This window comes from Anomalospiza imberbis, chromosome 2 (genome assembly GCF_031753505.1).
Source record: "Anomalospiza imberbis isolate Cuckoo-Finch-1a 21T00152 chromosome 2, ASM3175350v1, whole genome shotgun sequence".
NCBI lineage: Eukaryota > Metazoa > Chordata > Aves > Passeriformes > Viduidae > Anomalospiza > Anomalospiza imberbis.
In genome coordinates, this window is record NC_089682.1 from 116,531,583 (window position 1) to 116,557,944 (window position 26,362).

The window sequence follows — 26,362 nt, forward strand, 5'->3', positions numbered from 1 at the left end:
GGGTTTTACCAGTGTTGCACAGGAGTAAGGTCTGCTAGGTATGTTGGGCCAGACCTAAAGCAAAACTGAGAAAACTCTGTTTAATGACTATTGGAATTCATCTGATGAAAAGCACAAAGGCCAGCTGTGGTCTTTAGATTAAAAGTCATCAGGGCAAGCTGTGAACTGATTCATATTAGCTTCCTAATTTAGGGTAAAAAAGTGATTATTATTAGAAAGGCATGGAGACACTATGTGATGATGAGGTTATTAGCCTGTCCTGAGGAGGTGGCACCTGCTGAGTGTAGGTTCTAAGTGCTTTCCCTGCAGGAAAAGGTCGTCATTACTCGCTGGAACACACACCATGCAGGAGGCCGGTGTGCCACACCTCAGCCGGTTGTTCCTGCCTGCAAGGCCATGGGTATATTCAGCAGCGATCCACAGCCAGACACCAGGCTGCATTGACCACATCCAGGAAACCAGGCTCCATCTGTGCAGTGAAGTAAGCAGGAGAAAGGATGTATCCGTGAGAAACACTGCCACATCTTGGGACCACCAAGCAGGAGATGTCAGTTTTAAAGTCTGTCATTATCCTGGCCAAAGCTTCTGCCACGTTGTGCTGGCAGCCAGCAACCATGTGAAATGAAGATCCTTAGGAATGAAGGATGAGGCTGAACACTTTATTTTAAAGGAAGGATCCCACTTTATTTTAAATAGATGCATAGTTGTTTGGCCAGAAAAGGAAAAAAAGTGAAAAGGCATATATTAATTGCTTGCCAGCCTAGCAGCAAATGCCAGATTCTTAGATCCATCATTTTTTGCTGGCGAATTATTCCAGAAGTTATTCATAGTCCTTACCTAGTAATTATGCAGGAAGTATTTTCATAAATGCTACATCAATAATTTAAAAGCTGCAAGAGCATGTGATTTTCAGAGTGACCTCTGACTTGAGTTTGATGGCCAGGAGAGAATAAGAGCAGAAGAATAATCATACATGATAACTATATGACATGAGAAGGGAATTCTAAACTCTGCATCACTGATGAATTTGCTCTGATGGGTGGACTGCTCTGGACTGAACCATAACAGCAGCAGTGCTCCATGCACCACTGGCAAGGACTGAAGAATACCATACTTGATTGCCTTACTCAGTGCTTGTGTTGACTTGAACATTTGGGAGGAGGTTGGTTGAAACGTGAACTGTTTTCTTTTCAGCTTTTCCTGATGCAAAACTAACTGAATGTAGTTCCAAATCATGTCAAGCTTATAATGTAAAGCTGTTTAACTTCTTCATTGAATGTGTCTTTTGAAAACTCAGAGCTCTGATTCATTGGTACAGATCTTGATTGTGACCTTGATTTGATGACTATGCTGTCCACCGTTAATCAGCGTGTTGTGGTTCTCCTAATATGGTGATGTGTTTTACATTCGTTTGCTTATTTTTAGTATACAGGGCTGGCTTATTAATTTCAATTGTAACATGAGTCACGTCAACTAAAGATGTATGTAATTTAAATAACAAAATTCCCATGCATGTGGGCCTGCAACCAAATAAATAACTCTAACCCCTACAAGACCATATCAACATTAAAGCAAAGATATTAAAATATGTCTAAGTAAGAAACACAGAAAATCTCAGGGTTGCACTATTGCCTTTAACAAGCTTTTCACCAGCTGCAAGACAAATCTAGTGCAATTACTTCCTCACTAAGCAAACCCGTGTCATGCCTTAGCTTTGGACACATGTTGGTAATTTTAGAATCATCATGGCCATGTGAATTGAGTGTCACTTCTGTTAAAAAAAAGAAGCGCAACTTTTGGGGTAATCTTTTCAGTACAAGTGCAGAAAGTGTATTTGAACACCCCAAATAATCTCAGAAGCTAAGCCTTGACTCAATCAAACTGCAGCCTATGACAACCTGTAAACAGTATCAGAAAATCTGTTCTTTCGGGTATGGTATGGCCTTAATAAAAAGTAGTGAAGAATCTCTTAACAGAGGTTCATCTTTCCTCTTTCCAGATTTTACCTTCCTTCCATGATGTCCTTTTTCATACTGGCCAGACTACCTGTGTTGCACCTATTTTTCATCCTGCAGCTGTTGATTAACGAGAGGAGTGACTGGCAGGTCTGTATCGTTACAGAGTTTGCAGTTAGCAGTTCTTCCAGCTAACCTCCCAGATCAGCAGATGAACACTGGTGCATGATATCCCTGAGCAGCTTGACTCCAAAGAACACAAGGAGTGCATTGTGACACTGGAGTATGTCTTCTCCATTTGGCACAGTGGGAATTAATTTGCAATACGTTCCCTCATTTAATCAGAGAGTGTTTTCATAGTTTGTTGTAATATATTTAAAAGGCTGGTGCGGTAAATGACTGACATACAAGCAATTCAAACCAGACCCACTTTTTTTTTTTTTTAACTACTGCTCCACAGTGATACCAGATTTTGGTCACAAAACCAATAATAATTTGGGTGGGGCAACTCTGTCATAATTCCCAGTCTAGCCAATCTGTGAGACCTTACAAAGGCAGAGGACAGAAACATACAGTAGAAAATGACAGAAATATATTACGTTTCTTAGAAAATAATGTGGTATTGGCTCAGATTAGTTAACGACATCAAATGCTGAGGCATTCATCTGCTTCAATGGTGCCCTTTGTCTGCACACATAAAGAATATGCATGGGGATAATTCAAGGCTCCAGGAGGGGGCAGATGTACTTGCAACACAAGGGAAAAACTCCTGGATAACCAGGTGTCAACCTGCTGCTTTTCATCAACATTAAATCTTTTACAATAATTTAGGAAATATATATATACATTTATATAATAATCATAAAACATCAGCAATCTGAAGTTAAAATTTGGCTGCACTTGACAAGCACATAATATGCTAATACAGAAAATGGTGTAAAAAGAGAAGTTGAAACAGGGGTACATCTGAACCATCTCTGTCAATTAGAGAGTGATAATCTCAGAGGAGTGTTTTGGTTTTGCTGTCTTCTCAGACTGTTCTCTGGGTTTGCACAAATGACATTGCAGTTGTTGCTTTCCTCTGAAAAGCTGACTGGGGCAGCTTTAACAGAGAGAGGTGCTGTTCTGTGAGTCCCTCTAGCAGAAGAAGTAGGAAAGCTCAGGGTGAGCTGACAGCTGGAGAAGCCCAAAATTAGGTTCCTCTCAGAGCTCCACTTTTCAACATCATTATTTCAAAAAAGTAGGCTACGGCTTTCATGTCGGAATACCGGTACTCTTATTTTTCTATACACTGGCACTCTTCCCACAAGTCCTGTGGGAGATATTTGCACTACGGGTGTTTCCACCAAAAAGTTTCAAACTGGAAAAATGACTGTGCTTCATATTAGGTTCAGCAGACTGGGAATCTGCCAGGCTTTTATAAAATTGCTCATTTTCGGAGTCTTAGCTCTTTCACAACATTTTTTTTTTAATTGAGCGCAGGACAAGCTCTATCTTATTAAGTGAAAACAAAAGAGTGAGAAGTTGGAAATTGCCTGGAAGCCTGGGAAAGACCGATATTCAGCTGAGATTTCATACCATGTTTTCCTGTTGACCTCACAGGCTCTCAACACAAGAGCTCTGAGTACATTAAAGAAAGGCCAGAGTCTCATTTGGTCCTGTGAACATTGGCAATATGTTATGGGGACAATATACAAGTTTGAAAGGGAAAAACCGCAGCAATGTCCCCATGCCCTGGAGGTTTTGTCTGGTGCAATGCTGTTTAACCAGAGCACTGTGAGGTTTTAAATGGCCATATGAGATTTATAGTAGGTCATGACCAGATCTCTTTTCAGGGCAAAGTTTGAAAAGTCCATTTGTCTCAAAATTTTAAAAAAGAGTCTGGTATTTCTCCAAGGTTTTTCCTCTTCCTTCAGGCAACTATTTTTGCCTGGCCAGAGTTCCTAAACCCTTTCCAAGAGCCTTTTTAATGTGGGAATTATTGTCCTAGTGTTTGCTATCAAAGAAATAATACTGAAGATACAAATATTTACAAACCCACTCCAACTCCACATGGTCAGTATCAAGCTCATTAAGTTTTCGAAAAAGGGACGTCATGACCTTAAAAGAAGTGGCTTCAGGAAATCAGTATCTGAGGGCATTATTAGCAGGGAAGAGCGATGGTTACGGCGGGCAGTTGAATGCAAAGGCTCAAGGCGCGGGGCGAGCCCCCGTGTCCATCCGATGGCGCGGCTGTCCCACCGTGGGCCGGCAGCCGAGGACAGCCCGGCCTGGGCGGGTGGCAGTGCCGGCCGCGCCGCTGCCCAGCGGGCCGTGCCCCACCCTGTCCCAGCCAAAGGAAGGGCTGGAAACAAGGCAAAACAGGGCTGGCCCTCTCTGCAGCTGTTTCTCCACTGTCCCCCTCCGATGATGGGGTCCACATCCAGCTTTCAGCCGTGGGCGATGCGTGGGTGCCCCGCACTGGGGACGCTGCAGACCAGAGGGGCTTGGCTCCTGCTGCGCGGCCCTGGGACTGGGGCAGCTGGAGCAGCCTGGTGGGAGATGGGGGCTCCAGGGGAGGCTCCCGGCACCCCAGGGGGGTCAGGGTGGTGTTGAGGAATGGGCAAAGGGCAGCCTGAGCAAGAAACACGGCAAGGGTCCAGGATGGGCACACAGAGAAGCTCTGGGACAAGGTCTCCTCGGGAAACTCAGCCAAAATCACGGAGCTCGGTCCACGTGGGGGAAGGTGCATGTGGCAGAGGCCACGTGTCTGGTTTTCCTCTTCTCTCTCTAAAGGTAACGTAGGAAGGAAGAAAAGGAAGATGGGAATGGCAAGCAAAGTCTCTTAGGGCTGCTGGGAACCAGGGTCTAGCTGTCCCCTAACCAGTACCTTCCCTGCCCACAGGCATCGTTTTCTAGGCATCATTTCCAAGAATACGAACCTCCTGGGGTATGCATGACACCAGGGCCACAGCAGGCCCTCAGAAGAGCACGTCAAGTGTCTTAAAGGATCATTGCAGAGCAATACATTTACTTGGCATGTGTCTATGACTTTTTGAGGGGTGATTTTTATCTGTTAAATCAGAATCATGGGATTCTTTAACTCCACTCCCCTGTTTTTTGTGGGGTTTTTTTTGTTTGTTTTGTTGTTGTTGGTTTTAATTTTATTTGACAAACTATTCATTTAGAGAAGTTATGTTTGATTGTGTCAGTAAGTAATAGGTGAGAGCTATTTGTGAATTATTTGCCTTCTAAATTTTCACAGAGAAGGGCCTATTCTCTTCTGGCTGAATGTGTGGGTGAGAGGCAGTGTCTCAGCCTGAAAAAGAGTTCTGCGCCCGAGTCAAGAATGAAAAACCCTTTAAAATCTTAATAACAATCTAACACAGAAGATACACAGCTATGCAAAGTAAATTTTGTAGGATATAAAATACCTACCTTTAAAATAAACAACTTCATTTTTGACTAAAATGAAGGAAGATTGCAGACCATATTAAAGGTAGCATGTATCATGTTTAAATCATATGTCGTGGAAAAATACCTAATTTAATTTTAGTAATTTCTATTTATTTCTGCCTTTCAAAATGATAAAATTTTCAGGTTATAAAAATGTAATGTCTGAACTTAGACTTTTTACACCCAGTTTCAATCCAGGCCTAATTTTTCTTCTCAGATAAAAACACATTAGAGCAAACAGTCATAATATGATCTGGCCCCTCTCTAACTGCAAAAAGAGCAGCCTACTATAAATACAGTCCTTGAGAGAAGGAAGGCCTTCCATTTGGAGAAAGAATTTGAAATTTCATGCCATTCCAGTTTGGAACAAAGCCCTCCAACTTTGAATTTACCCATGAAACAGAACCTCAAAAGGAAGTAATAATAATGAAAAATAAAGCAGAAAGTGTTTGGTCTGATAATTTGTAAAGAAAATGTCACCAGACAGACTCCCTGGAAATGTTGAGTGAGCCAAAAAAAAACCAACCTTGTAACTTTAGTAAATGAGCCATTTGAGATTTTTGGATCTCGGTTTACATCAAAAAAGCTTCAATGGTTCCAGAGCCTTAATACTTTCCCTGCTCATCAGGCTGCCAGTGAGGGTGTTGGTGGAGCTAGTAGTGCCCTACTGGACTGACGCTGTACCTTCCCACCAGCATATGTGAAATAGCTGTGCTAAAAAGCTGTTCCACCATAAAAGCTTAGTTTAATTTCACAAATGCTCCAGTTTTCCTTTGGGAGAAAACCCAGGTTGTTCAAAGATCACACATTTCCTTTCACTGAAATGCAAGAAACCTAGAACAGTATGAACCATTCCTCAGTGGTAGATTAAATCCAATACTTTTCCAAGAGAGAGGAAAGGATAAAAATTTTCCTGCAACTTACATCAAAATCGAGGTAGTCATGAAAAAATGGAGGAGACATCTGGATGGGACTGCATGGGGGAGCAAAGTATCTCAGATCATAACAATGTGACTTCTTGCAGGAGCATTTCAGGCCTGATCAGCCACAACTAATCCCCATGGAGAAATCACAGGGTACCTCATTCTTTGTACTAACTCATCCTATTTTTTTTTTTTTTTGCCTGCAAAGAAACTGGACACAGTTCTGTATCTGTGTAGTACCCTCTTCACCCTTCAGAGAGCAAAGGGCCAGCCAAAGCACAGACTTGGTGTTGCACAGTGTCGTCCCCACTGGGGTCTCATGAAGACCCTGCTCTGAGGAATCCCTTGCCCATCCTGAGCACAAGCATATCTTTCTCATGGGGCTGGCCTCCTGCAGAACCTGACTGTTCTCTCCTGAGCAAGCCAGTCTCCCCTTTCCTTTCTGCCTTCATTGTTGCCAGGGTCAGAACAAAAGCAAGAGCATGGAGAAAATGCTCTTGAATCTAAAATTAAAAACTACAGAGGACGGAAGGCAGATAGCCTTACTAGTTATAAAGGCAAACCCAGAAATTTAACTAAGATTTCTGAACCATCTTTGCAGGAAGGCAGAAAAAGCCGACTGGAGCAAGCATATCATCATCCATGGAGCTGGTGCCAGGAAGCCCTGTTGTGCCTGGCTGATTACTGAACGACTAAAGCTTGAAGGGGGGAATCTCCTTCCATCTGCTGCATGGACTGCTGCCTCACTCAAAGGGAACTGAGATTTCTCCTCTGCATTGCTGCACCTGCTCTGGAGACTCCCCGAGCTACAGCCAGGATGTGATTCACAAGCACACAGGAGTCAAAAGTCCCAAACTCATGTCATGTAACTGGACCAGGCTGAGGTGTTGCTGCTTGCTATGAATTTTCACCTTTTCTTAAAATGAAGTGGTAATGAAAGTCATGATTTGTGCGAACAGAGCGGCTGCCGGTTTCCTGCTTTTGGTGCTGTGTAAACCTGAGCTCTCTTTCATCAGACTGACAGGAAATAGATACAAATGTATTTATAACATTCACTTTTTGCAGCCTAACACTAAAAATATCACAACATGTTACTCCTAGTATAAGGCTCTCTGTTCTCTTATTCCACTGCTGAAATAAGAAAGGCATAATGTTATCAGCTAACTGTCCTCCAACCTGTTTGAAGAAAGCAAGTTTTAGCTAGCAGAATTACTATCAGGGTTAAAATCCCTTTTGTTTTACAACATGTTCATTGCCTATGGGGACTTTTATTGCCCAGATGTTCAAATCTCACAGAAATATCATAAGTAGTATCAATAAGAAGGAAAACAGATTTTATTAACAAACTTGCTGCCTATAGCTGTGCACTCATGATATATCTAAGTGGTGTTCAGAGCATCAATTCCACAGAACATTAGGTCAGCGCTCCTTTGATCCACATTTATGAAGATGGACAGACAGGTTAGACAAGATTATGCCTCCAAGGGTCATAAAAATGTAGAAGTTTCCCAACTGAAAACTGATTTTTCAAAGAAAATTATGTGCACAATTTAAGTGGATGGCCATATATGCCTTCCAGGTTTGATATTGTTAATGTTCGTTTCCTCTTGGATTGTTGCTGTTCTCCTACTCACTCTTTTTAATTTTTGCCTCAGATACACACATTAAAAAAAAAACCACTCTCACACTTCTTGTCCTATTTGATTTATTCCAAAGAAATTAAATTACATTTTTATAAGCCTGTGTTACCACAAATGATAGCTGAAGATTTGCTGAAAAAATTAATTCCTGATCTGTTGCCGTGAAGCGTCCTCGCTAGCACTGTACTGACTCCGTCTTTCAAAACCAGATGGAAGCAGTCCAACAGTATGATTAACTTCTTAGTCCCCGCAATTTCCTATTGCTCTGCTTGCCCTAGATTTCAGGATTGACCTCCTGCTTCACTGCAAAATGCACAGTTGCTCAGTTTGATAAATCACATGAATACTTTTTTTATCACAGTTATCTACTATTTACTACATACCCAGTGAGGTTAATCATATGCTGAGGCACTTCATATGCTGCACACATATACACTCTTCTTCCCAATAGCACTTTGCATATTCTTCATGCTGCCAGCCAGCAATGGGACTTGTTTTCTCCTTACTAATATATGAAAGACCACAGACATACACCTTGCCTTTTTACCTTTCACATTCATGCTGTAATTGTTCTCACACTGTTTCTTAAAAGACAAAGGAAGTCAAAGAAAATATGTGAGAAATTACTAGTCAGACCTTTCTTCTAGCAGATAGATATTTTTCAAAATGCAGATGTTTCTGGGAGCTACAACTGACTTCCCCCAGATATCTTTTAGGAGCAAATGCGTGAGGTCGCCCATAGGGAGGTGGGAAATGTTTGGCTGTCATGATAGCAAAACACTATCACTTCCTTGAAGAGAAAAATACATCTTAACTTTTATTTTTCTGTCTTTAAACGTCAAATGAATTCCAGTATTTAGTAGGGCTCAAAGTTGCCACAGTTCCCTGGGACAGCTGTGCTCCACCTTCTCACACAACAATACATCCACGTCACATCTTTGGTGCTATGGTAGAACAATTCTAAATAAACACCAGCAATAGTCAAGGTATGAGAAAACATCCAGCAGCAAAAAGGTGAGTGCTACAGGTCTTGCTCACAAATTAAGTAGAGGGAGTCCCAGTTTTAAAGAGATACCTGTTCCTTTTCACTCCAAGCTGTCTACACAGGTTCTTCTTCTACAGCCCCTTTTCACTAATTCACAACATTCTCCAGTACTGGAAAAACTATCCTATATACAATATGTATCACTGCTCTTCCACCTTCACGTTCTGTAACTAGAAGGACTGAGAAACTCCAGACCGCTCCAAGGAGCAGCTGCCTGTTGCTACCCTATATTAGGGCAGGGGCCAGGGAGAGTGCAAGTGTGAGACACCAGCATTTCCAAACAGCCAAGCCTTCCTGCAAGGCACAAATGATAAATCCATATATTCCCTCGCAGAAATATTCTCTTTTTCCTCTCAAAGATAATCCAGAAAGTTTAAGCAATGTGCTAATGCCGAGAGCTGCACGTCTGCCTATGTGGCAGTGAGCGCTGTGCACGTACGCTTTTCTCTGGCCAACCTTTTTGACTCCCGTGGAGCCTGTGATCTCACTTCCGTCACTCTCTGTCGGGTCCCAGATCAGCTGTCCCAAGCCAAGGCTTCCCCTGGCTGTTGCTGATTGCACAGTGCTGCCACATGAAGCTTTTCTGGCCAGCCAGCTAGCTGAGTCACTCACTGATAAGCTGAGCATGTAGCTTCTCATGTGGAGAGCTCTCGTGGTGTGAAAGGCGATGTTATCGAAAACATCAGTCCCACACAAACATTAAGTATGTGAGCGACATGAAGCACATGAGTGTTTTTGCTAGCTGTCACTGGACTCTGTACTTTGGGGTATCGCAAGTTTAACTGCTTCACATAATCACAGCTCAAGCAGATACTTGAGAACAAGAAAACTTTGTCTCTTTTCACAAAAAGTTTTAAGGCTGCTTGAACAGCTGCCTTGCCTGCCTTAAGTGATCTATTAAAAAAATCTAAATTGCCTCTTATTGCTGCTTTATTATTTTACAGGCAGTGCCTCCCCAGGCCTCCCAACACAAATAGTGCATCTTGATGTGGCTTTGTCTGAAGAAGAGTTGTGCTACACATCCCACTGGACTAATCATCAATTCTGTGTCAGCTTACAGTATCAGGGCAAGGGACTGGGTTGTCTAAGGTCAACCTTTTTGATTTTTCTTGCACATGAGTGCTAAATGCATGCATGCAGCCATGAGAGGCAGTGCAGAAGCATCTCTGCTTCCAAATGTCTCTCCCCACAGATGTGAGGCTCCACTGCTTCTCAGCGGCCCAAACTCTTCACTTCTCCAGTGGGGAAGGGGGAAAATTAATTTGCCCTTCAGGATCCTGCACGCTACTGGTCAGTCCCATTAGGGTACACCAGCTCATGTCTGGTACAGCCTGCATTTTGGTGTCCTGACCGTGATCAGACGGGGACAGATGAGGCATGGTTACATGGAAGTACAAAGCACCTCCTGCCCAGACTGAAGGTCAAGACAGGCTGTGTAGCTCACCAGCCATCGTGAACGGGGTTTGTCTCCAGTGCCAAATGGATGCTAGTGCTGAGATGCCTGCTCTGTCAACAGCAAGAGGTGGTAGATCTAAAAGGTTTATCATAGCCTGTGCTTCCCAGCTCAGGTCTGGACGATATGTTTGTATCACCGAGGTGTGGAGAGCAAGCTATTGAGCTGGACTCTTTACAGGGCTTATCAGCTGGGAATGGCAGGCCTGCCAGCACAGCCACATGGCTGCTGAGATGACTGGCTTCAGCTCTGCCTGTACCTTACACGCCTGCACTGAGGTTTGTACGGGCAGAGCTGGTGGGTTCTGCCTGCCTCCTCCAGTACCAGTACACAGAAAGGAGTGCAGATCATGGCTGTGAAGTCAGCATGTCTCCCAGGTACCACCCAACCACTCAGCAAAGGATCCTTATTACAACCAGAGAGGAAATTCAGCAGCGGTGCACCACCACTTTCCTCTAAGTGTCCAAAACTCTTCCGCAGACCCACTTGGCCTGCACTCCAGCACAGAGAATTAAAAACAGCCAGGGGGAATAAAAGTGCCCTAGGGCCACTGTAAATCTTTACTTCATGGAAAATCTTATCTTGCGCATGAATATGAGCTGTGAGTAAATTTAATGTGTGGATTAAGTACTGTATGGTCTCCCTCATGGTGGGCTTTTCAGCCTAAAAAGAACAAAAGAATAATAATGAGTGTTGTGTTTGGGTAGGATTGCAAACAGCTGTAATTTACAGCTGGACATTCTCCATTGCAAATGTATCCAGCAAGCAAGTGCTTCTGGGTTAGTGGAACAGACTGAAAAAAAAAATTAGCTTTTAACTTCAGCCTTAAGGTCAGAGTTCTGGAACCATGGGAGTCAATAATAAAATCTATTTAGCTCAGTGGGATTAAGCAAGTTTAAGACCTGGCTTAACCACACTGCTTACTGTTAAATAACAACAGAACACACCAGATATTTTAGTTACAGGCATTTTTCTTCACTTGAAAGCTATTCAGGCAGTAGATATAGGAGACAATTGAAAATATGCCAGCTCTATACCATTAAGGTATATGAGTTAAGTTCTTGCTCTTCTCTGTCCCAGAGAGTGAGTAATCTGCATAGTTTGATCACTTTACTGAAGAGCACAATAAAATTAAAACCAAGCTGTGCTGAATAAACACCGAGGGCTTTTCATGAGAGAATGAAAAGCTAATGGGGCCAGTGCATCTTTGCTGACAAAATAGTCAGTGCATGTGCAGAGCAACCTGTCTTCTGGAAGCAGAAAAGCTGTTTCAGTCAAGCTTCTGGGTCACTAATCTTTGTGTTTGCACATAAATCTGCTGGGGGTTACTGTGTCATTCTGAAAACAAGACTGTGTGCGCTACACTACAGAAATCAATGGCTAGGTTTAAAAACGCTCTCTTTTATGTTTGTTTAGATTTTTTTCTCATCTTTTAGTTTAGCTAAATGTTACCTCTTTAATAGAACTTGAAAGCAAGAACTGCGAGAGGAACTTCTGGAGAATAGTTAAAAAAAAGCTTTATAGTAAGCTGCCATCTCCCTTGTTGCTGGGAAGTGCTGGTGTGTGGCTGGGAGCTCTGAGCTGCTGCTGGGACACAACTAATGAGCAGCAGTATCACAGGCATCCTTGCTCTAGCCAAGAAGAGACAGAAACTGCTGTCACAGTGGAGGATTTTGGCCCCCTGCCCTCTCATTTGCTTGCTGCAGTGAGGTCATGGGTGGCAGGGGGGCAAACCCCCAGGGTGCACCCCCAGCCTTCCCAGCACCCCCTCCAGAAGGGGGAGAAGGAGGGTACTCTGGCAGCCAAATTTTTGCAGAGCAGGTTGGAAAAGCTGTAGCCCCTGAGCATGCTTTTAGGGGCAGATAGGGAAATATTTGATCATAAATTCTAAGTCTGAGGCATGATGATTATTAATACTGAGGCCCTTGTGCTGTGTGGATGAAGGCAGCCTGCACCCAGCTGCCTCACCACCTCTGACGAGGTAGAGAACATCTATCCATCACCACCACTTTTCTTTCCAGGGAGACAGAAATCAAACTGGGATTTGGGGCTTGTTAATTACCTCCAGGACCACTCCTGCAGGAATGTTCCACATGCAGCCCCGGGGGAGAATGCTGTGAAAAAAAATCCCCGTTTCTTTTGGTCACGGTATTGTCCCCACCAAGTGCAAAAGCTGCTTTGCCTCGGCAGTGAGCTTGCACACCTCCAGGGAGAGGAGCATAATGCTGACTCCAACTCCACTTTCTTTTTGCATTCATTCCAGTTACAGCAAATACTTCTGAGCCCTATAACTGTGCCAGCAATTTCCCCCACATCCCATACATTTTACTCAGGGGTTTTTTTTTTCCTTTAAGCAGGCAAAAAATTCTAAACAAAACAGTGTTTGTAAACTTGGGGAGGGAAGGTCAATAATTTTGGCGGTCTTATCCTCCGAGCAGAGAGAAATGTTATTCATCCATGCACAACATATAATTCAGCCTAAGTGACAGGCTCTGCTCTGGAGAAATCCTGGCCTGAGCTGGCTTCCAGAGTCAATTACCACTTATTCCCAGGGAGGCGGGGGGCTGGGGGCCAGACAGAGCAGAGGGGGCTGCCAACAAGACATGGGGAAATTTACTCTGTGTCAGCCTGCATGACACAGTACCTCATTTGTGGAAAAATGTAAATCTGCTAGTTCTTTTTCACAGGCACTAAAATGTACAGTGTCTCCTCCCCCTTCCTGACCCCCTTTCCCAAAACTGGAAAAGAAATCAGGACCGTCTTAGAAAGCTACCTTATATTTCAATCAATCCTCTTTCATAAAAGTCATTTAAGGTAAATACCTGCGCAGACCTACAGCCCAACTATAACATTTACTATGGCCCAAATCCTGAATTCCTCACTCAGGCAAGTTTCCCATTGAAGTTAATGGATTTTTTTGCTTGAAAAAGAGCTGAGTAAAACCTGAACACTAAGGATTTGGTCCCCTGCTTATCTGCCTGGAGCACTGCTGCAGTTCCAGAAGAAGTGAAAGAATTAATTAAATTCATCCAAAATACCAATCTCTTAAAACTCAAGGGGTAAAAAAGGTCATTGTTTTTGTGCATGAAACACAGAGGATCTCATCAAAGGAAGAGTTATTCCCAGGGAAAGGATTTGGAAAAAGTCAAAAGAGAACATCTCGGAATAAATGAAGTACTTATTGCTGAGAAATGAGCTCAGATATATCTCAGCAAACTCTAAAGCTCAGAATTTACTGCATCATTCATGCCTTCTCCAGTAAGTTTCTTATCTCTCGTTTGGTATCACAACAAGGGATTCTGAATACTCTGTATGAAATACAACAAGACTGTGATTTTTGCAGTAATAAACTCTACACATGCATGACAAATCCAAGCATGCAAAATGTTTAACATCCCAGTTCACAGATACTTTGGGGACAAAATCCGATTATGAGTTATATGCCACAATAAATAGGGCTCAACGTTTCATAAAGCAATTTATAGTTCATAAAAATGACAAAATGTACCTGTCAGATAGAACGCGGAGAGCAGATCTCTGTGCTGCCTGCTGGAAGAAAGGGCAGAGATGTTTATTTTATATTCTGACTTGAAAATTACGAGCACAATCAACACTTTAAAAAATGCGTTACACACATTTTTGTCACATGTCCAAAATGTTAAAGTACGAGCAAAGTAGCAGAGTCTATAGTCAAATGGACATTCCAGCCTAGTAAATGTAAGAACACTTCGTTTAAAATGCCAAAACCCAGAAGACTGTCAATGCACCGCACGGTATTTGAGGTCTGAACTACTCTATTTAGACAATTTTTGTCTGTAGGTCCCTGAAAACTCGCCAGGGCTCGGTTTTCTGCTTTCCCCTCTCCCCGCTTCCTCACTCCCACTCCTTCTCCTTTACCATTAGTCTCCTCCCATTCTTCCACAGAAACAAACATCACATATTTGGTTCCTCTGCGATGAATTATAAATTTTGCAAAGCTTGCCAGAGCTGCTGCAGACTTTTCATGAACACTGCCATGTTAATCTGCTGGCAACATTTGCCTACACAGTAGAGGATTGACCTTTTGCTGGTTTGCTCTTCAGTTTTTGCCTAGTACAACTCTTTGGATGGGGTGGGGAAACATGGTTCTTGTTCTTGTGTTAACCTCCAGGTCTGGGAATAGAAATTGTAGCCTCTCAAGTTTAATAGGACTACAAAGCCTATCCCTGAGCTAGTTTGCTACTTTACTAATATTATTTTTCCCTCTCCTTCAATCACTTCAAGTGGTGATTCATGGCTTTGGCACAGTAACCGGCTGCTAAGCAAAGATGAAATCCATAATGTTTTGAAAATCTGCCTTAAAGACTCCATTCCACTTGGACATGCCCAGAGTGTCCCATCCCCAGCTGCATCTGTCCAGGCTGTGCCTCACATGACACAGAAGGGACACAGAGCTAAGCAGTTCAGACAGTCAAGGGGCAGGGAAATAAAAGTTTATTTTCTCATTGCAGTTACCAGTAAATAAGTTTTGAAACTGTTCTTCCTGTTTCATCAGCCTGCTGGGGGTCGCATCCCTATTTCCAAACAACTTAGATGACTTACAGCTATCCTGCTCAGCACCAGAGAGTACGGACATAGCCCTTCTTGCTTGGCAAAAATGCTGCTGATGAATTACAGAGAAAAACTTGAGAAAACCTGACATGTGGCTGCAGTTACATTGTATTTCACAGAAAGGTGTGAAAAGATCCCCTGAATGGATCTCTGAAGATCTGTCAGGAGTGTGAAGAGTTTCCACTTGGTTCTGGAAGCAGGATTTCTGCTCTTGGGACTTTCTGGAATAACTTGTGCCTGCTGGGTTTCTGGGGAGATGTAATTTGATGTGTATTACCCACCAGATTGTCAGAAGACAGTGGCGTGGCTCACAGGAGGGTTTTCCCTTACTGTTGACTTTCTGCAGTGGGCAGAGAACCTGTGGGAAGGGCTTGGAAGGTCCCGGCAGCTCAGTGGGAGTTTTCCCATGGCATGAACACATTGCTTTTAGTGTTAGGAAAATAACATGGCAAGTCTGCTATTTTCCACTGTTTCCAGGAGGTCATACTATTTCCATGCTCTTTACGTCCAAAACTATCCATGCCGCTGGCTACAGGCTTTAAAGACTGCAGCCACACTCCAGTCCCATGGGCTGGCATCATTTTTCCTCTCTCCTCTGCAAGGGGTTTGTTAGGACAACATTCTTGCAAGTTCAAGTTCAGAGGATACCCAGACCTTAGGTTTAAGAATGACTTATGGCTTACACTCTTTTTAAACACCCAGGGCCCATACAAGTTCCTCTGCTCCCATGCCTGATCACTCCCACTAGCAGGAGTCTATGAGCATTTTGAATTTCAAGCTGCCTAGCTTCGATGCTGAGGCCTGCACTACATTGCATCTTTGTCTGCAAAACTCAGGAGCTTCTCTCACTATCTTTGCCATATTCCGCGGCCAAGTTGTGTAGACAGCTTTCAGGTCACCTCTTTTCCTTCCCACATCATCCAGGGCCAGTCCTTCCATCTCTCACAGCCACTGTGTGGCTGTACTGTTCGAGACACTTCCATGTTTCCCACGCTTGGCTCAGGCCACCACAGCTGCTCATGTGGTTGTGCAATACAACAGGTTGGAAAACTGATCCAGCCAAAAAGTAACAATTTTCCTTCGTGTGTGGTTTTTTTTTTTTTCCTTCTGATTTCCCCTATGTTATTTCTAACCTAGATCCCTTTTGTGAGAATCTGAATGGCCCTAGGGGAGTAGTGGAGACCTCTGCTGCTGACATAAGATCATGTCCACTAGCAAGGTCACTTCCACCTGACATTGCTTCCACTCCCTTCTGGAGCTGCAGAACAGTCCTTGGGAAAGGTACATGACAGCTGTGGTAGCCAGAAGGCATTGAAGGAGACAGGTTGCTCTGCAGCCACAGGCCTCATGGATATTGAAGAGACCGCAAGAAAGGAAACATGAACTTTGAGGATGCTAAAAGCCCCAAATATGGGAAGTAGGGTTTGTATCACTGTTATATTTCCCTTAAATCCCTAATTTTGAGAGGAAGAAGGGCTGGATAATTTCTCTTCCAGGCTTGAGGGAAGCTGCCCTCGGGAGGGAAGAGGAGAGTTCCCTTGTCTTGACCCATTTGGTGTGCTAACTGAGCCAGGAGACTGTGCGGAACTGCAGCCTCAAGTGCCAGTCTTCAGGTTCCATCTTCATGCATTCGGTTGCTGAAAGCTTTGAAAAGGTGATCACTTCTGGACAAGAAAGTGGCTTCAGATGACAGGCAGGGACACAGAAAGAAATGTACAAGTGTGTTTCAGTGAGATCATTCTACTTTTTCAATTACCCTCTCATTTTAAGTCCTTTAATAAACATCCTTCTTCACTGAGGTGCAATGCAGATTGCATGGGGCACCTCAGTCTTCGTCTAGTGGCCACACATTCTCTAAATGAGACTATTGATTTCTTTCTTACACAGGCTGGAAATACAACTGTGTTGGACTGCATATTTGTGCGACCCCCTGAGTTGGTAATGGCCCCATTTCTAAATGATGGGGGACTAAGATCCAGTCACAAGTTTATTCTTCCTCCCTGGAGAAACAGATCTATTGCCTGCAATGAAAGGCAGTTAGCAACTATCCAGCAATTTTAATTCTAGCCTATATTGCTCCCCTCATCCTGGAGAAAGTGAGCTGTTGTAATTAAAGGTAGTTAGCTGTTCCCTAGCAAGTATAAATACTTACAGCCACTAATTACAATCTGCTCTCCTGTTCCCCTCCTTGCCACAGGACTGGGCTGCTCAATTTAGGGGGAAATATCTGCCCTCACTTCTTGCTAACAGTTTGTGATCCCATTCAAACACATTCAGGAATCCCCATGGAGGGTTATGACCTATAGTCTGAAGAACTCACAGCTATAGAAACAGTTTTTTTGTGATTTATTATGTTTCTAATATGCTGGTATTATCTAACTAACAGTGTAAGCAAAGGGGTAGTACTTAATATCATATAATGCCTGCATGACTATTTTTTTAATAGCTACATTTTGATTGTGCTATTTAATTTGCATTTTATTTTACATCGTTAACAACTTTACTGAGGCCAACTCATCATCCATCAAGAAATCTGAGAATATGTTCTACAGTCTTTATTATTCCTGGAAGTAAGTTACTATGCTGGTTATAGAAATTTTGGATAAGAAATAATTTTGATATTGCTGACTGAATTTAAATATCTACAAGACTTAGCACTAAAAAGTGCTTTATGGGAAGCTTAATAGTCTCTTGATAAGTGGTAGAATGTGTTCACCAGCAAGGAACATAATACTGAATTCTCAGTTCTTGGAATCAGCAGGGTTACTAAATGGAGGAAGAGTCTCCTCAATATGAACATGGATATTGGAGGCCAGCTCACCACACAGTAACTTAAATGCTGAGAAGGAAGCAGGGAAGGGAAAGGACCAATCACTCAGGTGTCTCAGGTACTTTAGCTAGAGAAACTAGCAACAGTAAATGAGTATGAACTGTGCTGTTTCACTACATCAAGAATTGCAAATTACAGGACAGCGGCTGAGTCCCCAGCTTTTTTGATCAGCTTCTTTGATCCCCAGCTGAGTTGGTTCAGATACAATCAGGGCAGAGTTTCACTGATCTGTCTATAGTCTATTAATCATTCATGGAAGATTCTAGCTGTACCCCAAGACTACTGGGACAAAACAAGTTTTCAGCCAGCAGTAATCATGGTTGGGTTCTCAATCTCCAGAGATTTCATCTCCTTTCTCTATCCTTTATTGCAATGAGCCAGAGCTTGGGAACATATTCAGGTTTCAGTGTGTGTTAAATGAGCTACCAAAATTAGCTTGAAGTGTGACAAGTTGCAATCTGTTGTTGAAGGGAAATCAGAGAGGAAATTAAATACTTTTATTGTAATTGGGACTGAGCAGTGAGCTACTCATTGTAATTGGGACTGAGCAGTGTGCAGAACGGGTTGAATACAGCTATTGAGATGGAGATACAGGAGTGTTAAAAGTGTTCCCCAGAAATCCCTCTTTTTTAAATTTGTTGCAAAAGGATTGCTTCATAAACTGCTGGGCTCACAGGCATTTTTGGATAAGAAACAAATGAAAACTACTGAAGTATGTTCTGCTGGGCTTGGAAGACTGTTGTGGAGGCACTGTGGGCTGACTGTAGATGCATTTTCCTATACCTCACCCACAGCAACCTTTGGCAAATAAAAGCCAATAAATTGGCTGTTGGCAGATTCAGGCACTTTGCTTTCCATCTTGCCTGTCCTGTGGATTAACTGTTGTTTTTTTGAGAGAGCTCAGTTACAGCGACTGTATGGAGTTACATGAGCTACACCAGAGACTTCCCTGAGATGGCACAGGTGTACACGTGGTGAGAATTCGAACCATTTCTTTGGTGACAGTGAAGCAATACATGCTGCCTGGGCATGAGTAAATTGCACAGCTTCCATGCCATCTTGTTTGTCTTCCTTGGGTGGTTGGTGCTGCCCTGGAACTGTGCAGTGAACCATTTATGCTCTAAGTCAGCAGCTCTCATATTAGCAACCACCCAGAGTGCTGGATGTCACCCTGTATTGGACTGCAGTTAATGAGCTGTAGACACACTTTTTCCAAGCCAGGGTTAAGGAAAGATGTCATTACTATATACTGCCATTTGGGAACCAAACCAGGAAAAACACTTTTATACCTGTCTTCTTTCACATTTCACTCTTCACATATCTTCCATGTCGATTCTGTTTTCATTTCCAAAGGTTTTGTTGTTATTTTAGCTTAAATGCAGTTTATTCTTAAGCTAGTGAAGCCAGGAAGAAATTTTTGTGAAGGGCACAACCTGATTGCATACTGCAGTTTGGGCGATGGGACTCCACAGAGTGGGGTTTTTTCCTGCTTCAAACCTGGGTGGTGTTGTGGACCCAGAGCAAAACTTCTGGATAATTCTCTTATTGTGAACCCACCTCAGTCCAACCACACGCAGTTTTTCACCTTCCACATGAAGATGAGCTTATAAACACCTTCTTGTGCTGGACGTTAGAGCTGTGCCTGTGACACAGAGCTGCCCTGCAGCCTCCCAGCTCCTCTCCCTGCACGGGTGTTTATAGGCTGTGATCCATGCAGCCAGCCAGCAGCCCTGCTCTGGACAAGCTCAGTTCATCCTGTGGATGTCTTTCACTCCAAGGCATGCTCTCCCAATGTGTTAAGCATCTTTCTCCCATGTCTTGAAACTCTCTCCAGTTTTCGGTGTTCTCCTTGAAGAGTGCAGAGCTGCTGGAAACCTCTTGCACCCACAGACTTGCTCTGGTTAAATGCCCATGATCATCTTGTGGCCACAGGAAGCTGCCCAAGGAGATCAGGTCAGGCAATTTATCGTAAATGATTCCTGACATGCCTTCTCTCACTGCATTATTCTGTACTCCTCACTGTTCCTAGGGGCTTTGTTTGAGGATTGCTTTCCAGTGTGAATTTCTGAAGGATTTAAAGTCATTTGTAAACTGCAACTTGAGTGTTTCTCTGTAAATTTGCAATATAAATGTATGAATGTGATTCTCACTGTCTGGTTCATATTTATTTAAGATTTACAGACTGTAAGACTTACAAGGGTCATCCTTTCTTCCCATTTTGGAGTTGGTTATCATCAGAGCCACATCTTTTAAGAAACTGTAAAACTCCTTCTGGATTTCACGATTTCTCTGATGTCTTTCAACACCTCAGTATTAATTTTTCACCCTGGAGTTTTATTATATTCTTAGCATACATTGTTCTTTCTCCTCTGCTTTGCCCATTAATCCTTATTAATCTTCAGGGGCAACACAGTCTAGTGACTTGAACATAGCACCTGGGAGTGAAAGACCCAAGTGCTAATCCTGACTTTGCAGTTGGCTTGCCGTGTGGCTTCAAACAAGCCACATCTCAGCCACAGTCTCCCTGTCAGTTCTACAGAGATAATAATTCTTGCTTAGCTCTACCTAAATGCCTCTCACGGGCATTGCATTAAGTAGTTAATACTTGTAAAGTGATTTGGATCTCCAAATTGCTGTATAATCAGCATGGGTATTAACCATACAGAGAGTTTTATAAATCTGTAAACGCTGAGGCTTCTGTCCTGCATCTGCTCAGATTTTTCCTGCAGTCTGGCCCCAAAAACCATGCAAGGTTACAACACAGATGAGCTAACTTTAATCTTTTTCATTGGAGATGAACAGAAGAAAAGTCCTTGTTATTTTACATTAATAAATGGTTAATTTCCAATGCCACTGTTAGGAAGGTCTCAGTCATTGCAAACATTGGAAAGTCATTGCAAAGTCACCTTGGAAAACCCCCTCTGTCTCAACAGAAGTAGTCTCCTTATCCAGGAAAAAGTAACTTGGTTGAAGTGCTGCTTGCACTTAGGCTGTTGCGGACAAGAATTGTCAGTACTGTGCCACAGGCTTTGAAAGATTTATTGGGAAGTCTGAGGGCTCAGAAATTAAAGTAGATTTTTTTTTGAGAAGTCCATATATGTGAAAATAGGGGAAAGACAAGCCTAAATTCCCCCAGTAGTGGTAACACTTCGCAGGGATGTGCTATGTCAATCAACTGTGATGCATTTGCTACTACCCAAAGTGTCTGTTTGGATTGTGCAATGAAATAGAAAAGAAGACGGGGTAACATCCCAGGCTGATTGAAACCAGTGGTTAAACTCTCACTGACTTCAGAGGAGGCAGTTTTCATCCTAGGTGCAGGAGAAATTGTAGCAATGGTTCCTCAGTCTCTTTTTCTTAAATTGTAGTTTTGATGGATTGGCTTCTGAATCTTTTTGCTTATTTCTCATCATGTTCTAATATAGCTTCTACTCCCTTTATAATGTCTTTCTTCCTGCAATTTATTTTCTTCATTGTTTTTTTCCCCTTAATCCCTTTCCCCTTTTGTGTTCATTTTGTTTTCTAACATGGTCTCAGCTGCCTCTCTCTATTTCTGTTGTCTCCCACCCCTGTGCACCACATCTCCTTCATACAGCTCCTCATACTGATATCACCCCTGCCCAGGCTCAGTGGCTAAGGGGAGAGAAGTGAGCTTGGCCTTCTTCCTTGCAGGGAGCAACAGGCAGCTCCCAGGGAGTCTGTGAGGCTGTGTTTGTGTGCATGCCCGAGTGTGTGCACACCTGTGAGAGACACAGCTTTTAATAGCTGTGACTACAACAGCACTGATCATCTGTGATTGCTGATTATTTAACCATTCTCTTGCAGGCATGCTGGAATGCATGCATTTGCCTGAAGGCAAACAGAGCTGGGTGGCCAGGCTTGAGCAGAACCAAGACTCAGGCACAGTGTCTGGCTGCAGCAAGGGCTCTCTGCAGCAGGAGGAAAAGTGCACAGCCTGGAAGGCTTATGAGAGACAGGGACAAGCAAAATCCAGCCTGGAAATGTTGGAGCTAATCCTCCCTTATGCCTCAAGTTAGCCAACACTGCTGAATTGATTGCAGTAGGATACATTCCCACGCCAGTCAAAACAGATGTTCATACAGTAATTCTACTTCACAAGGAGAGAAAAGTTCTAAAAAAATATTTAAAGAAGATGAGGTTAAGAATGTTACGTCAGATAGAGAAGGAAGTCTTGGAAAAAAGTGATATGAGTGGAAAAGGGCAGGCTTTGGAGATTTACCAAGTTAAAACAGCTTAGTCACAGCATCCACATGAAGAGACAAGGAAGATGCCCTTACACTTTAAATTTAATTTCCTGTCTATTTTGGAGTTTTGCTACTGAGGAGCATGCAGATCAAAGTGCCATGCTCAAATGTCCCCAGATTTTGCGCATGTCCAAGATCCAAGCAGGTCTCTAACTTTTTTCACTGTCATTTATAGTGGTGGCATTCAAATTTAGAGCTTGATCCTGCCTGCCAGCCATAGAATCTGATTTTGTAAGATAGGTAGTGATGTGAGCCAAGTTGGCAGGACAAGACTGAGCTCTTACTTTCTTTCATCTGACAGTTTCAGTGAGGCAATCTCGGTCTTCTTGTCATGCCTTGTGGAAGTGCAAATTTAGATGTCATGGAGATTTTAAAATCAGAGCTGGCAAACCACAAAAAATCTTTGGCTCAGCTGGCTTAAATCTTACTCTGGATTCTAGTTAAGTTGGATACCAAAAGAATTGCTTCTCTAATACACAGGAAATAATGGACTTACCCAAGTTAGGTAAGGCTGTTACACTGCCTATTCCTCCAGTCTAAAAACACACTCACATTATAGTGACGGGGGCTGAACAGAGCATTTGAATTAATTTAAAAAACACCTGAGGTTCCAGCCATTCCTTTACCCAAAACTTATTTTTTTGCACTTTTGCTTATCTCTGATTTGTGCGGTTTTGGTTGCAGTCAGACTCGTGTGCAGCCAGACCCAGACTTCATGAAATAAGTTTTCTGTGCTCAGTGGAGTGAAAAACTTCTCATCAGAAAGATATTTTCCTCCAAGTTTATCAAGGCTTTTTTTTTTTTTGAGAGAAATTCATTTGCAGAAATGATGCAGGCTCTGTGCTTCTTCTCTAGACCTGAGTGTTCTCATCTTCTTTTTCACTCATTTTCCTTTCTGATCAAGCATCAAGTATTGCACTAATGAAGAGGTGAATAAAAGGGAATACAACACTAAAATGACATAATGTGGTTAAAATATTTGGACATGGCATATGCGAACGCAATTAACACTGTCTAAAAATTGTTCTAATAATGAACAGGGCTATGCAGTGTTGTGTTGCAATTTGTTTCCAATAAATCTCCTCTCTAGATATTCCTGCCTTGGTGCTCTGCTCAGTTCATCTTTGACTTTGGAAAGTGCTCTCCTAACAGGCTTACACAAAGAAAGCTTTGCTCCTTTATCAATGTTTTTCAGAATTCATTACAGACGGCTTCAAATTAGCTGAAATATTACATTTCATAGGCAGAAGTACTGTTTATAATGACTCTACTAAAAATCATTCCTTCTGGGTGACTAGATGCGTGACTGTTAATTTCAGGATAATTTTCCTCCAGAAGTGAAAGGGAAAAGTCCCACACCAATTGCCATCGAGCACATAGATGGACTTTTGTCCGATTGGAGTGTTGTGACAGATTTGGCTTGTCCTAAATGCCTGTGCTGCTGACAGTTTTACCAGAAAGAGGCATTTCCAGCAATGCCCTGGTAACCCTCAACGCATACATGATGGGAACAAAACATAGGCATGTGTGTTCCCACGGGAGCTACAAGTGTAACTCCAATCAGCATCATTTTTTATGGTTTGACCATGACCAGGGTGATGCTGAAGCATGGACGAGTCCCCCAGGGCCAGCAGCCCACTCTGACTGTCCCTGGGCTGTTACGGGTGGGAGGCAACCCCAAGATGCCCAGGAAGGCGCCAGGCTGGGTGGGCTTCCATCACCCTATGGGGCTTGAGTGCCGAGCCAGATCAGGCTGACAAGCCTTTTATTTTACTGTGCTAAAGCTGTGAACTTTCTGAGGCTGCTCTTCCCCCGAGGTCTCCTGTGAAGTGACAAGGCTTTCTGTTTGTCTTGGCTTGCCTGCGGAGGGGCTGGTTTCGCTTACACCATTCACACCCTGCAGGGCCAGTCCGTCCTTGTTCTCTCCTGAGGAAGGTGGCCACTTGAAGGCAAATGTGCCCGATCTCTTCCTTCAGTGCAGGACACATGAGCAAAATGAAGGAACTTGAGAGGATTGATTGCTGCCTCCCTGTGCACTCTGCGAGGGGGGCATCTTATGCCCCTGCGGTTACCTGCCACCACAGGAGAGTACTCCTACTATTTTTTCTTTGAAAAGAAAAATCTTGTGTCTTCCCTCTCGACATCAGCCGGGGCTAGAGTGCAGAGCCACGTCCCTGGGAGTGTGTTCTGATTGCTTCTTCAACTCCTGTTTATACAATTTTACAAAATTTTGGCAGGAATCAAGAGCACATACCAGGGTGTTGGCTTTTATGAATCTCGTGGGATGTGAAAGTCAAGCTGACTCGATGAACTTTGGTTACATATTCCAGACAAGCACAATGACTCTATTTATTCAGACTTGGCAGCCAGAATGCAGATTGACTCTGTGGGTAATAAATTTTCACAGCCACAAAACTTCAGCGGCAACCAACCTGATCCTGTGCAAAAAAAATGCATATGAGGAAGCAGACTTGGGTTGCAAAAATATGTTAGATTGTTATTCCATGTATGCATACCAGTCAGTTAATTTATTTGGCTATTGATTGACACGAATTGCACAAATGATGCCAGGGATCCTTCTCCCCTTAAAGGAATTATTTTCTATTACAAAATGTTCATGTTGTAAAAGGACAAGTGAGGGGGGGGGGAAAGAGAATTGTTCACATTACAATTGACAATCTCCTTTTAATATTTCACCCAAGACTGATTTAAGTTATCCAGTGACCTCTATGGAGAAGAGCAGGGTATTATAATGGGGACTGTTTCATGTGCTATGCCACACTTCAAAGAGCCAAAAGGCAATAACCACTACAATTCAGTAGCCTGAACAATCTTAAGTACAATTTTGACATCTTCATGCTACAAAGCTTCAGATGCTTTCTGGGAGAGATGATGATGAAATTATTACTCTCTGTGTTATAAATCAGAATGAATTGGCTCTTTAACTTGCAGATTTATGTTAACTACCTTGGTATTTGCTAATTGCATGCTCTTCAGATATTGATTGAGGATTAAAAAGTATATTTTCTTCAATCTGTGTGGTGTAAAATATGCCAACAGGAAATTTTCTCTCTGCATATTAGATCCTATGATCACTGCCTGTAAAATTGAAACGATCAGTTTAAATGGATAAACTATGCTCATTAAAGAGGAAAAATAAATTTATGTAATTAAAATTATGAGACTAATACGTGTGGATAATATAATTACTGTGGGTGCACATGTACTCAGCTGAAAGCCAGGCTCTTTGGCTTCTCATGGGTCTGTGAATCTCACTACCTTAATTGCTGGTGTTGAGGGAAGGGTTGGGAATGCTTTGCCCACTGCAGTCTTGAAGCTTTTAATCATGCCTCTGTCTTGCATTTGGCCTCCCTCATCCATGGCTCACATTCCTTGGTTTGGTCACAGCCCTGGGAGCACAGAAGCATCTGTCCCCCTTTGTACAACTTCAGAAACTTCCCATTGGCTGCTTGGCAATTTCAGACTTAAAGGCAAAATCTCTTCCAAAGTTTTCAAAGTTTTTCCTCTAAACTTCCCCATTTAGAAATCAGCAAAATTAAAAGCTTGCTAGCTTGTGTACAGCTCACCTTCAGCTCTTTGAGGAACTGGACTACTTGAATGAGTCTGACTGCTCAAAGGTTAATTTATTACATGAGGAATATCTGGGAATCTCTCATGTACTGTTCCTATCTATTAATCTCTGATTCTTTTTTTCTTTCCTGTTTCTGAGCTCAGGAGATATGAGATTAAAGAGCCTCTGAGTTAGGAAGTAAAAGGAAACGAGTTCTGCTGACATTTAAACACAGGTCCATCTGAGCAGTTATTGGAAGAGAGAGTCTGTGTTACTCTTTTTTCTGTCTATTTCCTGCAAGGTGGATGGAAAGGCAGTGTTTTGTTTTTTCAGCAGGTATATTTATTTAGGATTGTTCATTAAGCGAAACTAGGGGTCTCAGCTAAGGTTCTACAAAGCATTTCATACAGCAGGAGCCAGGCTATGCCTCTGGGAGATTTTTGTCTGTAGAGCCAAGTTAGGAAAAAAATTGTGATTAGGAAAGGGGACCAAATAAATAAGTAATTTCCAAAGGCTGTTCATGCTAGGGCCTATGATGATTAGAAGTGAGTCATGGGATCTCAGCCCTGCTCTTTGCTGCGTGGGTGGTGAGCTCTGTCCTGGCTCTGCAGAGCTTGCTGGAGCACTGAGGTGAAAGACCCAGCCTGTATCAGCT

General features: G+C 42.8%; 1 protein-coding gene across 3 annotated transcripts in view; it reads right to left on the reverse strand.

Annotated features, from left to right (window-relative positions):
* The window catches only part of AFF3 (ALF transcription elongation factor 3), a 321,802-nt gene that overhangs the window by 63,702 nt on the left and 231,738 nt on the right, over nucleotides 1–26,362 (reverse strand). For 2 of the 3 annotated variants that reach the window (XR_010996658.1, XM_068182738.1), the window contains exon 9: nucleotides 13,960–14,000. Coding sequence is in view for 2 of the 3 variants with exons in the window: in XM_068182738.1 (XP_068038839.1) it covers nucleotides 13,960–14,000 (41 nt within the window). In the remaining variant the exon portion in view is untranslated. The remainder of the gene's footprint in view (nucleotides 1–13,959; nucleotides 14,001–26,362) is intronic. The other variant, XM_068182739.1, reaches the window with a different exon arrangement.